The sequence below is a fragment of the Elgaria multicarinata genome, chromosome 4 (genome assembly GCF_023053635.1).
Source record: "Elgaria multicarinata webbii isolate HBS135686 ecotype San Diego chromosome 4, rElgMul1.1.pri, whole genome shotgun sequence".
Lineage (NCBI taxonomy): Eukaryota > Metazoa > Chordata > Lepidosauria > Squamata > Anguidae > Elgaria > Elgaria multicarinata.
In genome coordinates this window covers 139,148,956-139,170,869 of record NC_086174.1, presented here as the reverse complement: position 1 = coordinate 139,170,869, position 21,914 = coordinate 139,148,956, and the positions used below count along the sequence as shown (strand labels likewise).

The window sequence follows — 21,914 nt, the reverse complement described above, 5'->3', positions numbered from 1 at the left end:
TCACATAGAAATGTGGAATGCCACTTACCTCTGTATGGAATTTATTATCGCACAAATACAATGATGTATTTATTGGTTTGAAAGGTTCAAAATCAATGTTGACTTTCTTCTCTTTTCCTTCTTCTGTCACAATTGTTCCACAGTAAACAACCAGACCATTCGGAGGTACTGTAAAAAATTAAAAATAAAGGGTGCAACCTTAGGTGGTATCCAAGCATGCACCCAATTTTTCACAGTGCAACCAGCATAACCGTTTACCTTTGTTATAAAGTTTTAGCCGTTGCTGTACAGATGTAATGGCGCCAAGGACTGAAAGGCGATTCACTCGAGATTTAATGTTTGAGGCTGTGCCAAACTCATCAGCTAGCATTTTTGCCACTCGTGAAATCTGGTCTTTGGGGGGAATGATCAATGATATCATGCTGGTGCCATTGCTAAGAGAGAAAGAAATGAAAACAAATAAACACATGTGTGGCTTCAAATATGGAAGAGAAAACATGTGTCCAAAACCAACTACACAAGTTGGGGACTTCCCTCCACACTGGTTATTCTCTTTCCTTTATTTGCAACATCCCTTGGGAATAAATGGGGGTGGGTGGGTGGGTGGGTATTGAAATACATTATCATACTTAAATTTTACTTCTTTAACAAAAAAAAAACCCATCATAATTTACTATATAAAATTGTACTGTTTGGTATATATAGGTGGGTCAACATAGAGCAATCCTATGTAAACCCAGAGAGTTGATAAACCCACAGACTTAGTAAGACTTAGAGTAGACACACTGAAATCAATGGGGGGAAAAGTCCTTGGGGAAAGAACTTTTTCTCCAAGTTGTTCTGGCCTTCTTCTGGGCCTTCATGTCTCTAGGCATGGCCAGAGGCGAAAGTGGGCAGAGCTAAAGATATGACTCAGACTTTTGTTCAAGACTTAATAGGGAAATGATACTTGCATCAAGGCATTTTCCTTCCCCAACTTGTTAAAGGTTCCATCCATCATCAGCTTTGTAGCTGGGGTACAGAACAGGACTTTCAATAACCTGAAGCAGAGCCAGGGGGTGGCATGGCCTGGGCAGAATCCAGAGGTTCAGGAGGTCTGCATTTAGCCCATTGCCCAGAGGCTTCCCACCCCTGCTTTGTGGCTTAGAAATTATGCTTTCATCGTTGCCCTTGATTTTAAAGTAGGGGAAGAAACAGCATACCTCTTAGGACATACTAATCTAGGTGATATAAAGATTTGAGATCCAAGATAGCTCTTGACTGTTTTCTTTTGTGCGTCTTCTTGGTAAGAATGATCTCTCAATTATCTATTAGTTCTTAATAACTTTTATGGCAGGAATATTTTCATAATCACTTCAGAAGTGTAGGAGCAGTACATTTTTATTTCAAATCACTTTGACCCAATAAGGCCCTTTCAATCTATACCTAGTGTTCAGATATGGTATCTTTTACCCTTAAAATCTTATCAGAAGCAACTGAGAAGACTCACCCAATATGTTATCTCCCTAAAGGGGCCTTCAAAAGCCACCGCAGCTTCAAAGCCACCGCAGCTCTTTCCTCCAGGTATTTACCTCACTGAAATATGTGTGCTTTAGGAAGAATTAACAGCTTAAATTCCTAGCAAAATAAATTCCTTTCAAAATAAAAGGCAAAAGGAATTGGACAACTCAAGCAGTCCTTGGAGGCAGCATATTTCTATGAACATTATTTTCTGAAAACTTATCATTTTTGAAAAACATTCTCTCCTAAGCAATTAGCAGAGGTAAAAGTGGTTTAACACATGGGCTGTCAGTACTTGTGAATTGCCTCATAGTTTAAGCACTCCAAATACTAGAGCGATTTGAAAATGGGATATTTACACCTCTCTGCCTTGAAACTCAGGACAGGAAACCTGTCTTGTAACAGCAGCTCGTACCCTAGCACAGAGTAAGCCTATGCACAAGTCGAATGAGAATGTTGGCACCTAAGAATTCCACGGTGACACCTTTGGGGGAAGAGTTGCAGTGGCAGCAAGGAACCCAAGTGTGAAAAAGGGACAAGCCCTCCACCTGCCTTACCAATATTTAAGATAGAACCCAACAGAACTTCCTGTTCCTCTGCACCTTCTGCAGTCCCCAATAATCTGCTCAGGGGAGGGGGAATTGCCACCTCCCCATTCTTCTAACAGTTTACTAAATTCTGTTTAACAAGCACAACCTATATCCTACTCACCTCCTTCCAAACTTACATGACCATACTTATCAGCCCACTAACCTAAAGAGATCCCTATAGGGATTAGTAATCCTTGTACTGGGGAAAAATTAGTTTCAAGTGGCAACCAAGGACATATCTATGTTTATAAAATGCAAGTTTAATGTGCCCATTCTTAGTACCCCTTTTCGTCATGACATTTTATTTTATTCTGAAAGTTAAAAAAAATAAAGGCAATAAGAAGATATACATAATAATATAACAGGATTACTGAAGAAATAAATTCACCCCTTCTTCTTACAACCTTGTTCTCCCATCCCCGCTGTTACCATGGGCAGAGAAAGGGGAAGACCCACTCCTCTAGATCCTAGAGCAGAGCTTTCCAAACTGTGTATTGCGACACATTAGTGTGTCAGCTGCAGTGTGTAAGTGTGTCACACGAACGTAACGAGAAACCTCTGAGTCTATGTGAAATAAGCAATACCAACTTGCATGCATTTTTATGCAGCAAAGGTGCCGGTTAGTATGGTGCACTAGTATATTCCCCTTCCGTCATATCCGTGTATGCACACCACGGTCGAAAGATCATACAGGTACTGTGCATGCGCAGTATGCATAATTGGGTCAAAACAGCTGATTCCGTGTCACTTCCGGTGACGTGGCTGCACTTGAAGTGACGCATTCAAGAAATTCCATGGGTCCAGTTTTTTGATAGAACACCATCTCAACTGCCACTCGACAAAATTGGTTCAATGTGAAGTCTTGGAAATGTACGTTATTATCTTGCAAATCATATATTTTTAAAAATATAAATGAAAGGTTTTCATGAGATATGTTGTGTCCCCATACATGTCGTTATTACAATTTATGTATGTGTCCGTATGTCTTATAAGGGGTTAGTTTAACCTCCGGTTTGCTAGTAAAACTGAATTACTGTGTCGCGAAATGATGCATGTCTAAAAAGTGTGTCACCAACATGAAAAGTTCGGAAAGCTCTGTCCTAGAGTGTGAATTCCACTTGCAACATGAAAGCTGCATTTTCAGTATTGAATGCAAAAAGAATTCAAAGGTAGAACAGTATTCCACCATCATCTTCCCTCCTGCATCTAGCCAATCTCTTCATACCTGCAGTTTCTGGTGCAATGATTTGTAGCAACAAGTTGTTTGCTCACATTGTGAAAAATACTTCAAATTCCCTGAGCCAGCATTAAATTTTTAGGTGCCCAGGAGACCAAACATCAGTGATTTTCCCCATCCTGTACATAATCCTCTCTATTGGAAACTATTATCGAAGACCAGTGATGCAGAAATATGCCTTTATGGAAATTTACTAGAGATTCCACCTATAATTCTATGCTCCCCAAAGTGGTGAAAAGACCCTTCTACTATATCTGGTGAAGAATTCTGTTCTATTAACCTTCATTTAGCTAGTGACCTCTAGCAAGTAACTTTGGGCTCCAGCCCCAGCTCCTGCATATGGGAAAAGAACCACTGTGCTTTCAAAACCAAAGGAAAACAGACAGCATCTTTGGAGCTTCATCCACCATCTCCCCCAACATTTTTATAACACTCAGAGAGGTAACACAGGCAGTCACAACAGCACCACACCCCTCATTGCCAGTGTAAAGGATATCAAGGTACTATTGCAACATCCCTTCCTAGACTTTCAAGGCTAGGAGAGGCAGCAGCGAGAGTGTTTCTGACACTACATCAACCTCAACACAAATGCAGCCGCCTATCCTAGTTTATAACAGATACTAAAGGCAACTGCAACAATGGTCCAGCATTCTTGCAGGCAGCATGGGATGAACAGCTGAAGGAGAAGAAGCATATATGCATGAGGGAGTGTATGCAGTGTTAAGAACTTATTTGCAGAAGTGATCTATTCTATCATCCCAACCTCCAGCGAAGTGCTCTTGGTTAACTTTCATTACTTCAGAGGAGTTCGTTCAATGGTTTTATCAACTTTACAATACGTGTAACACTGTGGGTGGATGCAACTTCCTCCTGCTCTCCTCCTTCCTGCAGCCCTCCAGCAAAATCTGCTCCAGGGTCTTCCAACCCTCTAGAGCAGCTTTTGAGGGCACAGACGGAGCTGCAGAGGTGAGGGGAGAGAATCCCCTTCTCCCAGTTCCACTGACAGAAGCAGTTCCATTTCCAGAGACCTAAATGGATTTCACACTGCGAAAGCGGGAACTAATTTAATTGTGCCCAGGGACATGATTTCAATATATGGAGGTACAAGGTAGGTACCATGTATGACTGCTTATTCATGTAAGATGTCCCTACCGGTACAGTCAACAGAATAGTGTTAAAATGTGTTTTGTATTTCAGGTAATGTACAGAACCACATTGGCTACTAAATGGTAATACATCACTGGCGCCAATTAGTCCAGACCCCGAGAAGAAGATTCATTGACTTTCTGGGCTGCTAATTCTCAATACATTTTTCTTTAGCAGTACTATTTTGCTTTACATTTGGTCTTAGTTTGCCTAGCTTTTGAGAAATTCCAAATGCACCCCTGCAATTCAATAGAAAGAATTCTGTATTGAATTCACATTTCTACTCAAGATATAACACGTCTCTGTAATTACATCACATTACAGGTACATCACACATAAGCCCTTTCCACATCACTAATAGTGGAAGGGTACAATACAGATAACTTTGATTATACAAGACAGGCTGTTCAATTCCTCAATTTAAAGGAAAACTACCAGTTTGCAGAGCATACTGCTGCCACCTGCTGGTTAAATATGCAAGTAGTCAGGAGAAACTGCTATCAAGAGGACTGATATCAGATCTGTACTGTCTTAATCAAGATTTAGATTAACTTTCAGCATGCTGTAGTTTCACTGCTCTGGAAACGGATCTCTGGATACTGTAAATTATTCAGAAGATTTTGAATCCCCAGTTGACTTCAGTAATAAAATACTACTAGACCTCAGGATATCTCGATATGGCCATGTTAAAATAGCTGAAGAGATGTGAAAGTACAACATTGGTTAATGGAAAACAAATATTTGGAGACTACCCACTTGTCTAGCACCAAAAACAACAACCCATGCTTATAGGCAAATATACATGGGGCTGAAAATTGGTAAGTATTTACTTAAGATTGTTTTTGAATTTACAGAACTTTGTTTTTTCTGGTACAATATAGTGGCTAGAAACATAAACCAGGACAATCCTACCTTACAAGGGCATTATATGGATCACCAAGATGTGGATATGAAGCACTTTGAAAGATATAATCACCACGTAAAATAAGTCACTATTCTTATCACTTCACAAATGAGGACTTACCTACAAACCCCCAAGTAGCTTCATGACAGGAGATTTATATTGGCAGAAGTCTAAATTCATGTGTTCTTAAAGAACAACATTAGAGACAATTCAATAAAATTGTGAATTACTTTATCATAACAAATACTGAAACATTAATAAACTGGGAGTGGTGGAGAGATAACCGAAACAAGACCTCTTGGAAACTTCTCACTGTCAACACAAAAACGTAATTGCCATCAGGGAAAGCAGTTAGAACCAGAAAGCAAGCCTGAGAATTGCATCATGGGATACTCATAGAATCTTCTGTTTAAAGAGATATTCTCAGGCTGAGTTTCTTGGACAGTCAATGTTGACTACATCTAACAATTTAAACCTATGCCTCCTTCAAATCCAATACTTTCAATTAGAGTGTACTAACAGTATTTCAATAAAGTACATGCATTCACTAGGCCAGCCTGCTAGAACCTGGAGCCCTCCAGAAGTTTTGAACTTCAACTCCCATCAACAATAGCTAGTATGGTCAATGGCCAGGAATGATGGGAGTTGGAGTCCAAAACATTTGAAGGGCACCAGATTGGGGAAGGCTGCACTAGGCCATCTGTTGTTTCAATCTATGCAAGCTGGGTTATTGAGTGTCATTAGACTCTCAGAACGAGTGTCGATTACTAGTCAAACAGGAAGCCTATATAAACAGCAGATGCAGCAACATCTCCATCCAGCTTGGCTACTAAGCCACTATAGCAGTTATTAGCTGCAGGGGGAAAAACCTTTGGTGTTTTGTACTTTACTCGAAGTATGTTAAAACTAGATCAGAGACAGTCAGGTGCTGTATTCTTTGGGGAGACTGTTCTGACAAGCAATTTAGCGGTAGATAAGTTATTTTGACACACAAACTGACTTTTGTGATTGAAGGGGTAAAATCCAATGAAATAGTTCCACCGACACAACAGCTTCTGTTGGTGAAAGCAGGAATAGGGGCAATTCTCCATGCAGCATTCATTCAAAATCTGTTCAGGAGGCCTGAGAGACCTTTAGAGAAGATATTTAGGGGAGAAGTCACACATGCAAATATCCACTCACACAATGCTAGATTCCGTCCACAGTTCGTATCTTTTAGGAAGTGTAGCTGCTCCAGTGCTTGTTTTTCTCCCCATTCATTTTCCCCTTCATATTTTAGAATTCAAGCCTCCAAGCAGGAACTGGGTTATTTTTTTAAATATCTTTATACTTAAAAACTTTTTTATTCTTTGTTGTTTTTATTAACACTTATAATCTAGAAGCAAGGGTTTCCAGGGATATGTTAAAATAGGCTAGAGGGTTGTATCCACCTACGAAGCTGTCAGTTGGACCACCCTGGTCTACATCGTTATAGTAAAGATGCACCCATACAGGTGACAAAGCACAGAATGCTTTGTTTTGCCTTAAGCGTAAATTTATTGTTCCCTTGGCTTTTTAACTATACAATCCTGCAGTGAGACACAAAGAAACAAGATGCATTTGTGTGATTTGTATACCAAGGATGGGCAAACCACGGCCGTCCAGACTCCCATCGTGCTAGCCAGCATAGCCACTGATGAGGGGAGTTATAGGCCAACACATCTAGACTGCCACAAGTTGCCCACCTTCTGTTGTATATTATACCAGAAGTGTCAATAAGAAAAGGAGTATGTTCGGAGCAAGAAATCCATGTATTTTCAGCCACTTTCAGCCTGCTTTAACATGAAAAGAAATCTTGGTGGTTTAGCACCAGCACTCCTTCTAATACACAAAGATTCAGACATGGCTCTGACTCTTCAGGGAATGAGAAAAATCAGGATTGGAGGAATCCCACCTACCCCAAGAAGCCATTACTGAGAGACATTAAATTAAGAACGTGCAGTAACCCTCAACTACCTTACTCCATTTTAAAATGAAAGGTTTTATTATTATTATTATTTATTTATATAGCACCATCAATGTACATGGTGCTTGAGCCAAGTCTTATGTGACTTTTTTTTGCAAGAGACTTGTCAATTCAGAAAGCAAACATTTTACCATGACTAGCTACTGAGCTGAGAGCTAACCAGTGTGGTCTCATACTCCTATTTTGGCTCAGATCTCAAGTGAGGAATGCTTAAGATTCAAAACACTCACAGTGAAAATCCCACCCTATACTAGAGGTAGCCAATCCTTCACTAACATAGGATCAGGTCTCCGTATCTGAGATCTAACTTGGGCTGAGTTATGACTTATTGTGATATTTACCTACTCAGTGCCAGAATATGTTTGAGAATAAGAGGAAGACAGTGCAGTGTACCTTTCTATGTACATGTATTTAACAACTCACCTGGCAGCCACAGGCAATAATGAATTCCATGCAGACAAGTGAAAGGGTTGGTGGGGCAGGGATGGATCTGTTCTGTCAATACACTTGGTTTCCATGGTGGTTGCAGAGAAAGGGGGAAACCCTTCCTCCATGGCCAGAATGGAAATTGGGATGGATGAAACAATGGCAAACTGATTGAAATACAGATTGCTTTTCTCCTTACCACTTTAAAACATCAACACCACCCTTCTGAGTTATGTCCAGAAGTGACTCAGCAACTAGTAGAGCCTCTTTAGAAATTATTTATTTATTTAATTTATTACATTTTTATACCGCCCAATAGCCGAAGCTCTCTGGGAAGTTCACAAAAAGTGTTATGGGCCTCTATACCTAATCCTGGTAGCACTTTTTGTGTTCATTGTATCTTCCAAACAATTTTCACAAGCATTATTCTGAATGGCGAATGTAATGATTATATAGGGTGACCATATGAAGAGGAGGACAGGGCTCCTGTATCTTTAACACTTGTTTGGAAAAGGGAATTTCACCAGGTGTCATTTGTATGCATGCAGCCACCTATAGTAGAGCAGCTTAGAATCAAAATCATGCAATTGTGATACATGTGTGAAATTTGGAATTGTGGTATTTATTACCATGCGGATTAAAATTAGATATGGGGCATCTTGGGAAATCATTTTAACAACAGCCACCTTGGAAAATGGCACCCGAAATTCAGTTCTCACCATAACTCTATTATTTTTAATCTCACAGAAAAGTTGTCTCAGTACAAAATTAAAGAGCATAAAATTTGCTACAAAAAAACCTCCCAGTCAATCTTTTCTAGGAGCAACCGTCATTGAAATATTAGTTTTATTCCTATCCATTTGTCTGAGAAATCAACAAGATGCACTATCTCACCCTCATTTCAATCTTGCACTTTGTGCTGCAAGCCTGAAACTTTCAGAGGTCACATTTTACACCTTTTTGAACAAGAATATGTATTGAGGCATCAAGGGACAGGGGAGGAGATTGTGAAAATAATGCAAAATTTTTACTTGAGATTGATCTCAAGTATATCATTTATTCTTATTTTTTTTAACTTTTCTTTCTTTTTTCTTTCAGATTAGATCACAATGAAGAAGTTTACAATGGAAAAAAGTGCCAATGGGTGACTTTTATAAGGTACATCCACATCAGGCCCACAACCTGACAGAAGTGAAACAGATTGGACAAAATGCAAGAAAACAGTTCCGATGATCTTCAGTGCCCTGCTAATTCCAAAAGAAAAGATAAAGATGCTGGTGACAAAACAGTTGCTGAAGAGCTGATTTTGTTTGATGAACTTGGAGCTTTACCACATAATATTACACTCACAAGATTAAACTCTGGAGAAGGAATAGATTCTACACTAAGAAAATGAGATACTCAACATTGACCTTCAAAGGAGTAAATCAAGGCTGCATACTGGCACCCATATTATTCAACTTTTACATCAACTATGAATGATTTGGTGAAGGCATGTTCCCACCCCCTGAAATTAGCAAATAAACCTCTGTTTATATTCATCTATGCAGATGATGCAGTTCTATTATCGTGGACCAGTATAGGTCTAAGGCCCTTTCTACACCTAAATGGAGGAATCGTCCCTGCCTGCTCCTAAGAGCTTTGGACATTTATTGTAAAAATGAACTATTTTTACAATAATTTTACAAACTATTGATGGTCAGCTATGCTAAATCTAAAGTTATATTCTTCTCAAGAAAAATAAAGCATAAGTGGAAGATCAACAACCACCCTATTGAACTGTCACATTTTTCAGATATTTGGGTATTATTATTTAACTCTTCCAGTTCATGGTGCACACAAATTGAAAATGCTCAAAAGGCGTATTAAGGTGCTCCTGCACTTCTACACAAAAGTATTCCAGGCTAAGTTTATCTCCCAAATGCTATATGGATCCCCACCCTGCATATATAAAAGCTTTGCCCGATTTGAAATCATACAAAGTTCTTCAGCACAGCACTGAGAGTCCCATGCTGTGTCCCTAATGCATGTATGTACTTAGAGATGGCGCAAACCTCCCCGGAGGCCCATGCATGGATTCTTGAGATCCACTATTGGCTAAAGGTGATTTTCTTCCCAGTGGGCCTGGCTCCTATGACACTGATACATGCCAGACAAATTGGAAATCCACATTTTATGAGAAACTCCAAAGTGTGGGTTTCACACCCAGTAACCTAATAGTTTTGGATTATGCTAATTCAACAACATATCTGGGACGTGGAGCTCAAATTCATTTAAGTTGTGCCTCTAATCACTCTGATTACAGAGACAATGGAAGGGCATTTTTGCCTGTAAATTATGTCTGAGCTGCACATCCCAAAATTCAGGAAAGCTTTTACCCTGGCAAGATACAATGTATTACCTTCTGCATTATTAGATAGAAGGTTTAGAAGGAAACCCTATCAGGATGTCCCTATGGGTCAGGAGAAGTACATTGTACTTTCTATCAGGATTTGTATCACATAGTTATAACTCCTATTTTACAATGATTCTTGGGGAGAATGGAGGAACATCTACCACATGTACACTCAGATGACCCCAAGATCACTTCAAAAGTGGCAAGTTTTTGTGTGTCTGCAATTAATCAACAGAAATTGGGACTTGGTATTAAAGAATCACAATAATTTAATTTTAGTTCTAGACTCTTCTGAACGTGTCGCGACTTTTATTTATTGTAAGTATTTTATTCATTGGCTTTGTTTTTATGTATTCTATATTTTATTGAGATGCTACACTGCTTTTGTGCTGACTGTTTGACTGGTCTATGATCATAATAAAACCAATTAATCAATCTTGTGAGCGTACTGTTATGTATGCAGCCTTGTTTTACTCCATTGAAGGTCAGGATTCACCCTGTTAGGTGTCTCATTCTGTTACATCTAACCCAAAAGCCAGTATTAAGCACAGCTTTATTGCTTGTTTTAGTTCAGTCTCATTATATTTTAGCAGGCAGTTTTTGTGCCACTTGGCACAGTATTTTCTTAGTGCTATTCCTTCACCAGAGTTTAATCTTGTGAGTGTAATATTATGTGGTAAAGCTCCAAGTTCATCAAACAAAAATCAGCTCTTCAGCAACTGTTTTGTCACCAGCATCTTTATCTTTTCTTTTGGAATTAGCAGGGCACTGAAGATCATCGGAACTGCCTACTTGGCAAAATATGCATTTTGTCCAATCCGTTTCACCTCTGTCGGGTTGTGGGCCTGATGTGGATGTACCTTGTAAAAGTAACCTGTTGGCACTTCTTCCCATTGTAAACTTCTTCACTGTGATCTACTCTGAAAGAAAAGTAAAAAATAAGAAGAATAAATCATATTATACTTGTGATAATCCTTAAAAAGAGTTGTGGTTTTGATCTTTGCAAACCACCTGGAGAGTTTTGGCCAGTGGACGGCATAGAATGCCATGAAGCTGCCTTCCCAACCTGGTGCTCTGCGTGCCTTTTAAGCTGCAAGTCCTATCAGCCCCAGGCTGTGCTGTGGTCCAAAACATCTGGAGGACTTCAGGGTGGGGAAGGCGGAGGTGCAGAGGGATGAGCCCTGAGGTGGCCTGGGTTAGCTGGGGTGGTGAGGGGGGAGAGGGGAGAAGAAGGGGGCAGCGACAAGGGATGTTAAGGTACTTGTGGTGGAGGGCAGCGGAAGCAGGGAAGGAAGGCCTCTGTCAGAGGAGTTGGGCCACAGTACCTGAGCAGGTAGGAGACATAGTTGGGGGTCAGGTGGAGTGAAAGAATCATTGCCTTGAATGGGGCGGGTGTGGGGGAGGACAGGTGGGTAAGAAAAAGCCACTTCGGGTTCCCTGTTGAGGAAGCAGCACAGATTGTAAGCCTATGCGGCAGGGTCTTGCTATTTGCTGTGTAATCTGTACAGCACCATGCACATTGATGGTGCTATATAAATAAATAATAATAATAATAATAATAATAATAATAATAATAATAATAATAATAACAATCTCAAGTAAAAAGCAGCCTCTTATGGAAATTTTGCATTTTCACAATCTCTACCCCACCCACCCCACGATGCCTCAATACACATTCTTGTTCAAAAAGGTGTAAAATGTGACCTCTGGAAGTTCCAGGCTTGCAACACAAAGTTCAAGATTGAAATGAGGATGAGAGGGTGCATCTTCTTGTTTTCTCCGACAAATGGGTAGGAATGAAACCTTAATATCTTGGCAACGGTTGTTGCTTTTTTGTAGCAAATTTTATGCTCTTTAATTCTGTACTGAGACGTCTTTTCTGTGAGATTAAAAATAATAGAGCTGTAAGAAAACTGAATTTTGGGTGCCATTTCCCAAGATGGCGGTTGTTATGATGGTTTCCCAAAATGCCCCTATATCTAATTTTAATCCACATGGTAATAAATACAATACCAAATTTTACACTTGTATCACAACTGCATGATTTGGTCAGAAACAGAAGTTAAGCTGCGCTACTACTGTTGAAATGCCCTCTTCATCGGATGAATCTGCAGTAACCCTGCCCTCTTTCATATCTGGTCAAGAGAGCAGGGTTACTGCAACTTTAACTGTTGTGATGAAGAGGGAATTTCTCCAGGTGCTGTTATGCATACCAAGGGCACCTGCTGAAATTCCCGTTTCCAAACAACTGTTAAAGATACAGGAGCCCTGTCTGCCTTTTCATATGGTCACCCTAGATTATAGTAAGATGGACTCAATATAGGGCCTATTTAGTATATCTGTTCAATAACAGAATTTTAGTATAGGATTGTTGTTGGATCGTAAGCTTTGGGGAGAACTGGCAACTCAAAGGTAGAGCATATGCTTTGCATGTATATGGTGCAACGGTCAATCCACAACATCCGCATTTAAGTCATGAGAGCGATCCTCCTGATGCACAAAAAGAAGGGGGTGGGGGAATCTGAAGCCCAGGGAAGTGGAACATTGAATGGGCAAGTATTCTATGCTACCTTATTTACTTAGCACTCCTGGGCTTACTGGCATTTAAAGCCATGTATTCTTCAGCTTGTCTGCTTTATTCTATGCAGACATAAACCTCTACAAAGGTCAGTTTTTAAAAAGGAAAGGTTTATGGAAAAATATTGGAACCTCACCTCATTTTTAAAAAAGCATTTATTCAAGCAGGAAGAGCATCATAATATTTTTATAATATATATACAATTGTGGCACATGTTTTATTACGTTTCTTGCCAATCACAAAAATTTGCTTACAAAGGAAGAAATCCAACTACGAAATACTCGTTAACTTACATATATAAAAATATTTTGCCTGTAATTTCAGTGATCAACGTGCCGCTTATCCAGAGCTGCACAAATCAGCTACCTGGATACTACTGGTTTCTTTAAAATAGTACCTCTAATTCGTTTTTCTAATTACAGCAAAAAGGCTACCATGGAAAAGCAATCAGAAATGTTTTAATGCTGTATCAGTTTCAGCATACTTTGAACCAGAAAAAGAAATGAATTTTAGCCACACAACATCCATTGCTTAAAAAAAAAGGTCTATGTATTGGTGGAGAAAGAACCGATATGCCTGTTAAACTCTAATAAAGAAAACAATTTTGAGTTGGGAACAATAAGGGTGAGTGTATATTAAAGGCTGTCCCCCTAACATATTTAAAGGAATGCTTGTGTTTGTTGGGAATGCAAATACATTGCTAATTTTCCATTATTGGTGAATTTAAAAAAATAGGCTTGTATTGGAGGCTAAGTGGGAAAGTAAATTTCCAAAAAAACAACAACCCAAAAAACAGTTTAACAGGAAAAGTTGGAAGTTTCACTGAAGTCAATGGGACACTTCTAACTAAACAACTTAATTAGTTTAAAATACTGGTTATAAAGATCCTTTAACTGACAAACGCATGAATTCAGAGGTGAATTGATTTAAAGGATAGTTTGTTTGTTTTTACTGGGGAAGTGGACAGGCGATCTACTAAAATATTTTAAACTTTTTTGTGCAGGGGGCATAAATAAATAAATTCCTGTTAACAGGTTAAAGTTCCAGATTATAGTTACAGCAATGGAAGGAGCATATGACTGGAAACAAAGGTCACATAGTCCAACCATTCCCACCCCCATGGCATGTAGGAGTAAAACCTACAAATTACTTTGTGGGTAAAAGAGCGTCCAAATTCCGGCCATGAAAAAAGGAAAGGTTAGCTAGCTCACACAGTTTACAAAAAAATAATCCCTGTTATAGATCGGGTTTTAAGGAAGGATACCATGCACATTTTTTTCAAAAGGCTAGGTCTAGTTCTGAAACTTCTAATGCAGATGTTTCAGGTTCTCAAAAATTAATGCACACATATATGTGTGTTTAAAGGGGGAAGATTTTCAATGCCTGTAAATTTTACATCTGAGTTATGTGGCAAGTCTCAGGAAAACTAAGCACTGGCAGGAAGCCTGGTAGGAACATATTAAGGAGCTGATCACGGTCCCCTCGTGCTAGAACTGAATTAACTGTTCTTACATAACACAAGTGTGTTATGGGGCAAGGGAAAATAACAGCTGCTAGTACAGGAGCTACTCCTGCCATAGTGGGGCTAATCTCAGTATCTGCTATATTGTATATTATGTTTGTAGAACTAGGATATTAACCTTTAAAAAATATACTATCCCATCCTCTAAAATTGGGACTGTAACTACTAGCCTGCTGGCAGAATCTAACCCATGGAAAGCTGCTAGCTGGTTTCAGAAAATGTCTCCCCCTCTTTTGCCACCATTTTAAAACCAAGGATAAAAGCCTAACTTTACATCCAGCTTCACATCAGTTGGGCTCCAAAATAGTTAATATTGGATTCAACAAGGAGAAGCAAGCAAATTTACGTATGAAGTACTGGGCAGCCACAAAACCATCCCTTATTACTTCTATACAGAGAAGTTGCCTTAGTTACTGATTAGGGCCCTAAAGCCAGGACTGAGTAATACATATATATAACTGATAACACTGAGGTCTTCTGTGTTTCCCTGGGGCTTGAAGCCTGAGGCAGTGATGCAGAATAGAAAGTTTTCCATAATGAAATAGTTTTCATTCCTAAAAAGACACTGTTTTACAAAATATAATGAATGGATACCAATCATTAGCTTCTAATTATCAATTTACTTCTTTCCAGTGGCTATCTCCAGGAAGCACATGTATTAAATATGTCTCTTTCTCTAACACACACACTCAAACTATTCATTTGTTAATGGTTGAGAGGGCAGAAGGGGGAGGTAAATTAAAGGCCAAAGTGCACATATCCCAAAAGAGAAAACTTGCATTACTTTAGGCTTAAAGCATATCTTTCTGCTGGGAAAAAATGCTGAAAATGGAAACCACGCACACTATGATAAGAACACAGGAATATGAGAACATCTGGGCTTAGAAAAAAATGGGTTTGCTCCAAAGATACCCTTCTGTGAATGGAAAGACTCCTTCCATTTGCAGAAGGAATTGAGATCCAGCAGAGGCTCGCAATGGAGGAATGGAAGGGAAGGGTGGTGGTTGTCGTTTTGCTAATTCCCCATTCTCTGCTGCCACCTCCTCTAGTCTGAAGGTCTTCCAATCCTCCTGAGCTGATTTCCAGGGGACATAGGGGGTTGCAGGGGGAAAGAAGTAATCTGTGAAATTTTCCTTTCCCCCAATTCTTCCAGTAGGAGCATCCTTGGATCTCTGGACCCAGACAGTGGAAGCTAATGTAATGAAAAAGAGAAGAAAATCATGTTTCTAAAGAAAAGCTTAGAAAGTGAACTTCTCTATAATGTAATTAACGGATTAAAGTTAACAATAAATGTGGTTATTTAATCAAAATTTATTATGGATGGCAGCATCTAATACTGCTCTGTGCTCCTGTCCATTCTGTGGCACCATCAGGACTCACCAGTAGCGCAAAAAGAAATTAGCTCATCGTAAAGCAACCCTGGAAACGAGTTGAAACCTCCATGAGCTCTGCTGACCTGCCCTGTTCCAGAAACAAGATGTCCAGCTCATTTCTGATTGGTTGAGGAACTGCTAGCTTCCTGTTGCACTAGGAATAGTCCCGCTAGTGGATGGACAGCCTTGGATACTGCCTAAACTGCTGCAGCCCCCAACTGATCTTGAGGTTCAGAGATCCTCAGAAGTGGAATGTGATATGAGGGACTGTAGCTGGAGGAAAGAACTGACAAAATTAGGGACACCAACCTATTATGTTCCTGAATACAGCACAGTGTTCATTCCTTTTATATACATTTTACACACCTTCCAATTCTGAATCCAACAGTTTTCTTCAATTGCTCCACATTGTTCCTCAAAATATAAACAACTTTCCCCAAGGGAGGATAAAAGAAAATTTCTAGTCCTGTTTGAAATAACTACAATTATTTCAAAGAAAATCTGCTATGTTATTCTGCTTAGCCAACACTTTAAGTTGATAGAAGTCAAAACATTAGTATGGTATAATTACCCGATGCTACACATAGAACCTAATGATGTTGAGTATTGTTTTGGGCTGCCAAGGGTGGATGACTTCATAAAGCAGATTAGCAGGAATCTCTACTCACCTATAATGTTCTAAGTTTACAATTTCATGAAAACCTCCATATTTAGAAATGTAGCATGTTGAGACCATTTTGCTTCTACAGCAATCTGTACCCTAATACAAGTTGTTAGGCATTAGAAAGTTATATGGTAAGAAGACAAGAGCGCACAAGAGACAGTGCACTCAATTATGTGCGTTCTTAGCTAAACTTCAGCCACTACAGTCCCGATCTGTATTTCCTTGGAACAGTCAAATTCAAGTCTATAAGAAGGGCTAGAGGCACAGTTCCTCAAGCTTAAAGTGGGTGATACAAATATGTTGTGATTATCCTCACTGCACTACACATAGCTTTTAAAAAGCCAGAGTTGGGAAAATTATTAGAATCTGCAGAGTGTTCTTAGGAACATAGCTTATAAAAATCAAACAAAGCATAATGCCAGAGACTGAAAGTTTATTGTCCAGCTGCTACTTTTTAAGTTTGACAAAGATTTGGGCAAATTCATCTATACTTTTAGAACAATCCATGATGAGAGGGTATAGCTGTGATAATATGAAGGAACAACCTTGCAAATAGTTTGCAAAAGAACAGTAGTAGGCACTAAATCTCAAAAACAACGTTTCAAAACTAAGGCCTCACTCTAAAGTATTAGTCCTGCCTATTCGCTACACTAGCAATAGAATCTAACCCTACATGTTACTGGAATGTGACACATAGCAACTGGGCTGAATGGAGTTTGCAATGCCACACCCAAGAGGGATGGGATTCACAGATGGAATGCCCAAAGGGCATTTTGGAAGCTGTTGTTACCTCTGATCAGTCTAAAAAATAGCACCCCTACTTGACATCTCACTTTTCAGTTACTTTGCATTTTGAACACATGCACACATCCCTAATACCCTATCTTATTTGCTGGCGAGATCATTTACGCCAAAAATGTCAATGTGAAGCTTCAGCAGCGTAAAATATTGTATGGCGACCCTTAACAGTGATAAGCAGACCTCTCCTGTTGCTTTTTGACTGCTATCAAAGTTTGCTATCTGGAAAGAGTATCCAAACTACTGGCAGTGCCTTAATTCTCATATCAGCAATTATACACAGTGGGTGGGATCCAGACAGCAAAGTACACACTCAGAAAGTACTTCAACTTTCAGGAAGGCTTTTTAAATGGCTGCCTCAAGAAAATTGAGCTCACCTATGCAAAACAATGCCCACAGCACTTTGAATCCTCACCTCTTCCACTGCAATCAAACAGAATCTCCGCTCTAACTTCCAGTGCCCTGCACACACATAAAGTTTTTAAACAATTCAAACTTCTTACCCTACTGACCTATGTTCAATAGAAAACAGATCTTTTCAGTGGCAATACATTAAATGTTAGCAGAAATCAAAACCAGGGGGGGTTGAAAGTTGTCCTTCAGTATGGGAAAGGTTGCCTATAACCTGCTTTTCTCATTCTCTGTTTGAGGAATAAATGCTAATGAAGTTCTAATTAAACATAAAGAGTTGCCACTGTATCACATATACCACTGGGATTTAACTACAGGCTTCAAACAAGTCACATGGAATCCATAATGAAGTGTTACAGGGTGACCAGCTCCCTTAGCAAATATTCCATTGTCCCAAGTCTCAGAAACCACAAGGCTGTACATGCAGTAAACAGGATTCCAAGAAAACCATGTCATTGAGAATGTCTAATTCAACGCTGCCCAACTTGGTGCCCTGCAGATGTACCGGACTGCAACTTCCATCATTCCCAGCAGGTTGGCAAAGGCTGGTCTAATGATAGATATAATTTTTTACTAAGTTTCCACTAATCTTTACTACATTCCACTAATTTGGATGTCTAAAAATCTTGCTACTCACATATCAAGCACTACATTTAAATAGTTCTAAAATGAGGGAAAGAGTTTTAATACAACTCGGCACACCTCGTGGACCGTTTGCATAAACTTTCCTAAACCCAAACTACCTGCCATATTAAATGGTTTCAGCTCATTTCATAGAAGCCTACAAAGGACAGACAAAATTAATAGCAATTTAGATTTAATTGTATTATGTAAGAGACAAACTGGCAAATAAAGTTTCCACACAAATCCAGGACACTAGCTGGCTAGTCAGCAATCTCATCATGCCTGTTTGGTAGCTGAAGCATTTATAGATAGGTAGTCTCTTTGCCAGGGTGCACAAGTTTTGCCTGGAATTTGTAGTGAGACATTTATGATCCCTACTGCATTTACACCTCACACAAATCCTTTGGCGCACACACATAGGGTTCAGGAAAAGAGGGGTCCCTTTCACTTCATACCAGGCTTTGCAGATACTCAGAAGGAATGGGGCTTGCTTCCCAGTATCTCCAAAGCCCAGCACAAAGTGAGGATTCCTCCCCTCTCTCAAGTCTTATGCATTCGAAGAGGACATATTCAAGATCTGCCTCTTCCAACCAGGAGGGTGAGAAAGCAGGCAAGTGAAGGGGACGGATGCTTGGAAAATAGGAGTAGGTGGTTGCCACAAAGTCTGCAATTGCCAGATGGCCACCTGGCAATCTCATTATAGACACCAAACCTCCCTATTTTCTTCAAGAGTTTATTGATAAAAATCACCACTACGTTTATTAGGACAGGTTAAGCTCAAAAATACTCCTCTGTATACAGAAAATACATTGAGAATCGAAAACAACTTCACGCAGAGAAAGATTCACATGTATAACCGGAACACTGCATTTTTGGTCCAATTCTGATCTCAATATAAACAAAAGAAACTATTTTTTTTCTTAACTAGCAAACCTTTCACAGATAAGAGTGACTGGCAAGCAAGTCCTAGCATGTCATTCAGTGAAGTGGAACAACCCAACCAGACAGACCACAAGGCTAAAGAAATGAAGGAGGGCTGCCCCACTTATACGTTCTATTCTGCACTGGTATGCATGGAGAGTGGAAAATATGTGTGGAAACAGGGAAGAACTGGGAAATACCTGCTTCATATAGTTTAACTGGAGCAGAAGTAGTCTAAGCCCACATTCACTGCATTCCAAAGGAGTCATTTTCAGGATTGAGAATGGTGTTCAAACCTTCCACTGCTACGCTTGAAACCCCACCTCTGCCTTCACCTAAGGAGTGTTTGCAGCCCAACTTCATGAGAAGAAGAAGACGGCTAGCTGAGGTGTGTGTGAGAGAGAGAGGCCTGGTTCAGACCTGCTTAACCACAAAATGGTTAATTCCCTTAACCATTTTGTGGTTAAGCAGCATGGTTTAGCGTGTTGTCTGAACCAGGCCAATCTTTCCTAGCTCAGGCCTACTAGTCATAGATGGAGTACAACTGGTGTTTGAGGTGCACCACACCAGACTGCAGGTGGAGCCTTAACACATGGAACCTTTTGCAATACCAAGAGAAAGAAGGCCTGTTGCACTCAGAAAACTACCATTAGAGAAAAGACTGGACTTCTTTCTTCTTGATGTGCTTGCTTTCTATGCACCGGTCATCTCCCAAGACCACCCTCATAGGGGGCAAAAGCCAAGGTCTTACCAAAGGGGCCCCAACCACATTACCGGATCGTCTCACTTCGTATTTTAGGAGGGTTCCCATGGCTGACCGCTCCTCGATACAAGAACCACCCATAAACCCAGAGAAAACGAGTGAGTTGGAGCAGGAAGATTCCAGCCTGGCCTCTCTCTACCCTGGCGTTCTGGTTTCCATGCTGAGGGATTGGGGAAGGACGTAGAAAAAGAGAGCGCCCCACACCAACGTCAGCTACAGCCCCAATAGACTTAGTTGCCCCCTCTCCCCTCCCCTCCCCTCCCCACCCCACCCCGACCCCCGCGCTCGTGAGAACGAGGCCCTTCGCCCGCCGCCCAGCTCGAGGGCTTTCCTCACCCGCGCGCCGCCTCGAGACTCTTGATGAGCTTCTTGATCTTCCAGATCTCCACGTTCCTGTCGGCAGCGCTGGGATCGTCCGCCATCTTCTCCCTCCTCCACCGCCCCTCCTGCGGCTGTAGTCAACCACCCAGGCCGCCGCGCAGAGAGGAAGAGACGGAGACGGCAGCGGGGTTGGGCGGGGGGGGGGGGAAGACAAGAAGCGGGAGAAAGCACAGCCGTTAATCCCGGCCAGGCCCGCGCCGTCTCCCTCACGCCCGCGCCCTCGGAGCCGCAGCCCGGCCACCCTCCCTCCGCGCTTCCCCCTCGCTGGCTGGCTGGCTGGCTGAGGGGCGGGCTGGGCCGGCGTGCGTGCGCGCGCTCTCTCTCACCTCAGGCCTCGCCGCCGCCGCCGCCTTCGCGTTCCCCTCTCTTCCCCAGACGGCAGCGAAGGGCTCCTCGCGACGGCGCTTGTGACGTCGTTAACCGGCTTCTTCCTTCCTTCCCTTTCCTTCCCCCCTCGCCTGCTCTTCCCCCGCCCTCTCTCTTCTCCTCCGCGCTGCATGTGTTGCAATCGCCTCACATGGGGCTTCTGACCTCATTTCCGGTCCTCCAGCAAAAAAAAAAAAAAAAAAAAAAGGGGGGGAACGCGCGTGTGCGTGAGGCGGAGGATGAAGCGTTCCGCCACTTCTCCTTTTCTCATTGGTCGCCGTCTCTCCGGAGCTTTCTCTCCATTGGATGGCTGCGCCGAGATGCTCCCATCACGCCTTCAGGGCGGCTTGCATGGCGGGAAGTGTAGTTTTCTGCAGGGGTCACTCAGGGCGGATGTGCGGCTCTCGCGTTGTCCGCCTCAGCGACGATATTCACGTATGGGTGTGAATTCTTTAAAGGGGACGCGCAACCTTTTTGGGAAAGGTGTGGAGGAGCCGTGTGTCGAAGAGTGCTGTAGGGCAGGGTGGCGCCGGCAGTCCGGACCGGGCACTTGCGCTGTATGTGCGTTTGCATGGGGTCAATACTCGATGTTAATTTAGCACACGAAGTTAGGATTAGGCGCTTCCCGAAGCTCCTCTCGCTAAACCAAGAAGCTGAAACAACTGGCTGAGCAGGGGTAGGATGGCCTAGTGCTCACTGCCGCATTCCCAACTCACTGAGGGCGAATTACATGTCCAGGGTGGGCAACCTCTGGCCCTCCAGATGCGGATGAACTACTATCCCCTTCACACACACCCCATTATTGGCCATGGTGGTTGATAGGAATTGGAGTCCAACAACATCTGGAGGGCCACAAGTTCCCCATCCGTAGAGGTTTAATTCCTACGTAGCATGGGTAGAAGAATTGCCTTGCCAGAGCAGATCAAGTGCCTACGTAGTCTTAATATCCCACTGCTAACAGTGTCCAACCAGTTGCCTCTGGGAAACCCATAAGCAAGACAGTATGAGAATATCTTCCCCAAGTAAGTCTCCAGCATCTGGCACTCAAGAGGTACGCTGCTGTTGTATATGGAGCTTTGCTTATTTTTATTTTAAATATTTACGGTTTACCTTTCTACCTTGAGCCTCGTGTGGCGCAGAGTGGTAAGCGGCAGTTACTGCAGCCGAAACTCTCCCCACGGCCTGAGTTCGATCCCAGCGGAAGCTGGTTCTCAGGCAGCCGGCTCAGGTCGACTCAGCCTCCCATCTTTCCGAGGTCGGTGAAATGAGTACCCAGTTAGCTGGAGGAAAGGTAACTGCGACTGGGGAAG

General features: G+C 41.5%; 1 protein-coding gene across 1 annotated transcript in view; it reads right to left on the bottom strand.

Moving 5' to 3' along the window:
- Positions 1–20,689, bottom strand: part of ETF1 (eukaryotic translation termination factor 1) — a 35,253-nt gene extending 14,564 nt beyond the window's left edge. Inside the window, exons 1-4 of the mRNA XM_063125281.1 lie at positions 20,565–20,689; positions 20,194–20,309; positions 259–434; positions 29–168 (exon numbers count right to left, since the gene is read on the bottom strand). Coding sequence (XP_062981351.1) covers positions 29–168; positions 259–434; positions 20,194–20,279 — 402 coding nt within the window. The 5' untranslated portion in view covers positions 20,280–20,309; positions 20,565–20,689. The remainder of the gene's footprint in view (positions 1–28; positions 169–258; positions 435–20,193; positions 20,310–20,564) is intronic.
- Between the last annotated feature and the right edge of the window lie 1,225 nt (positions 20,690–21,914).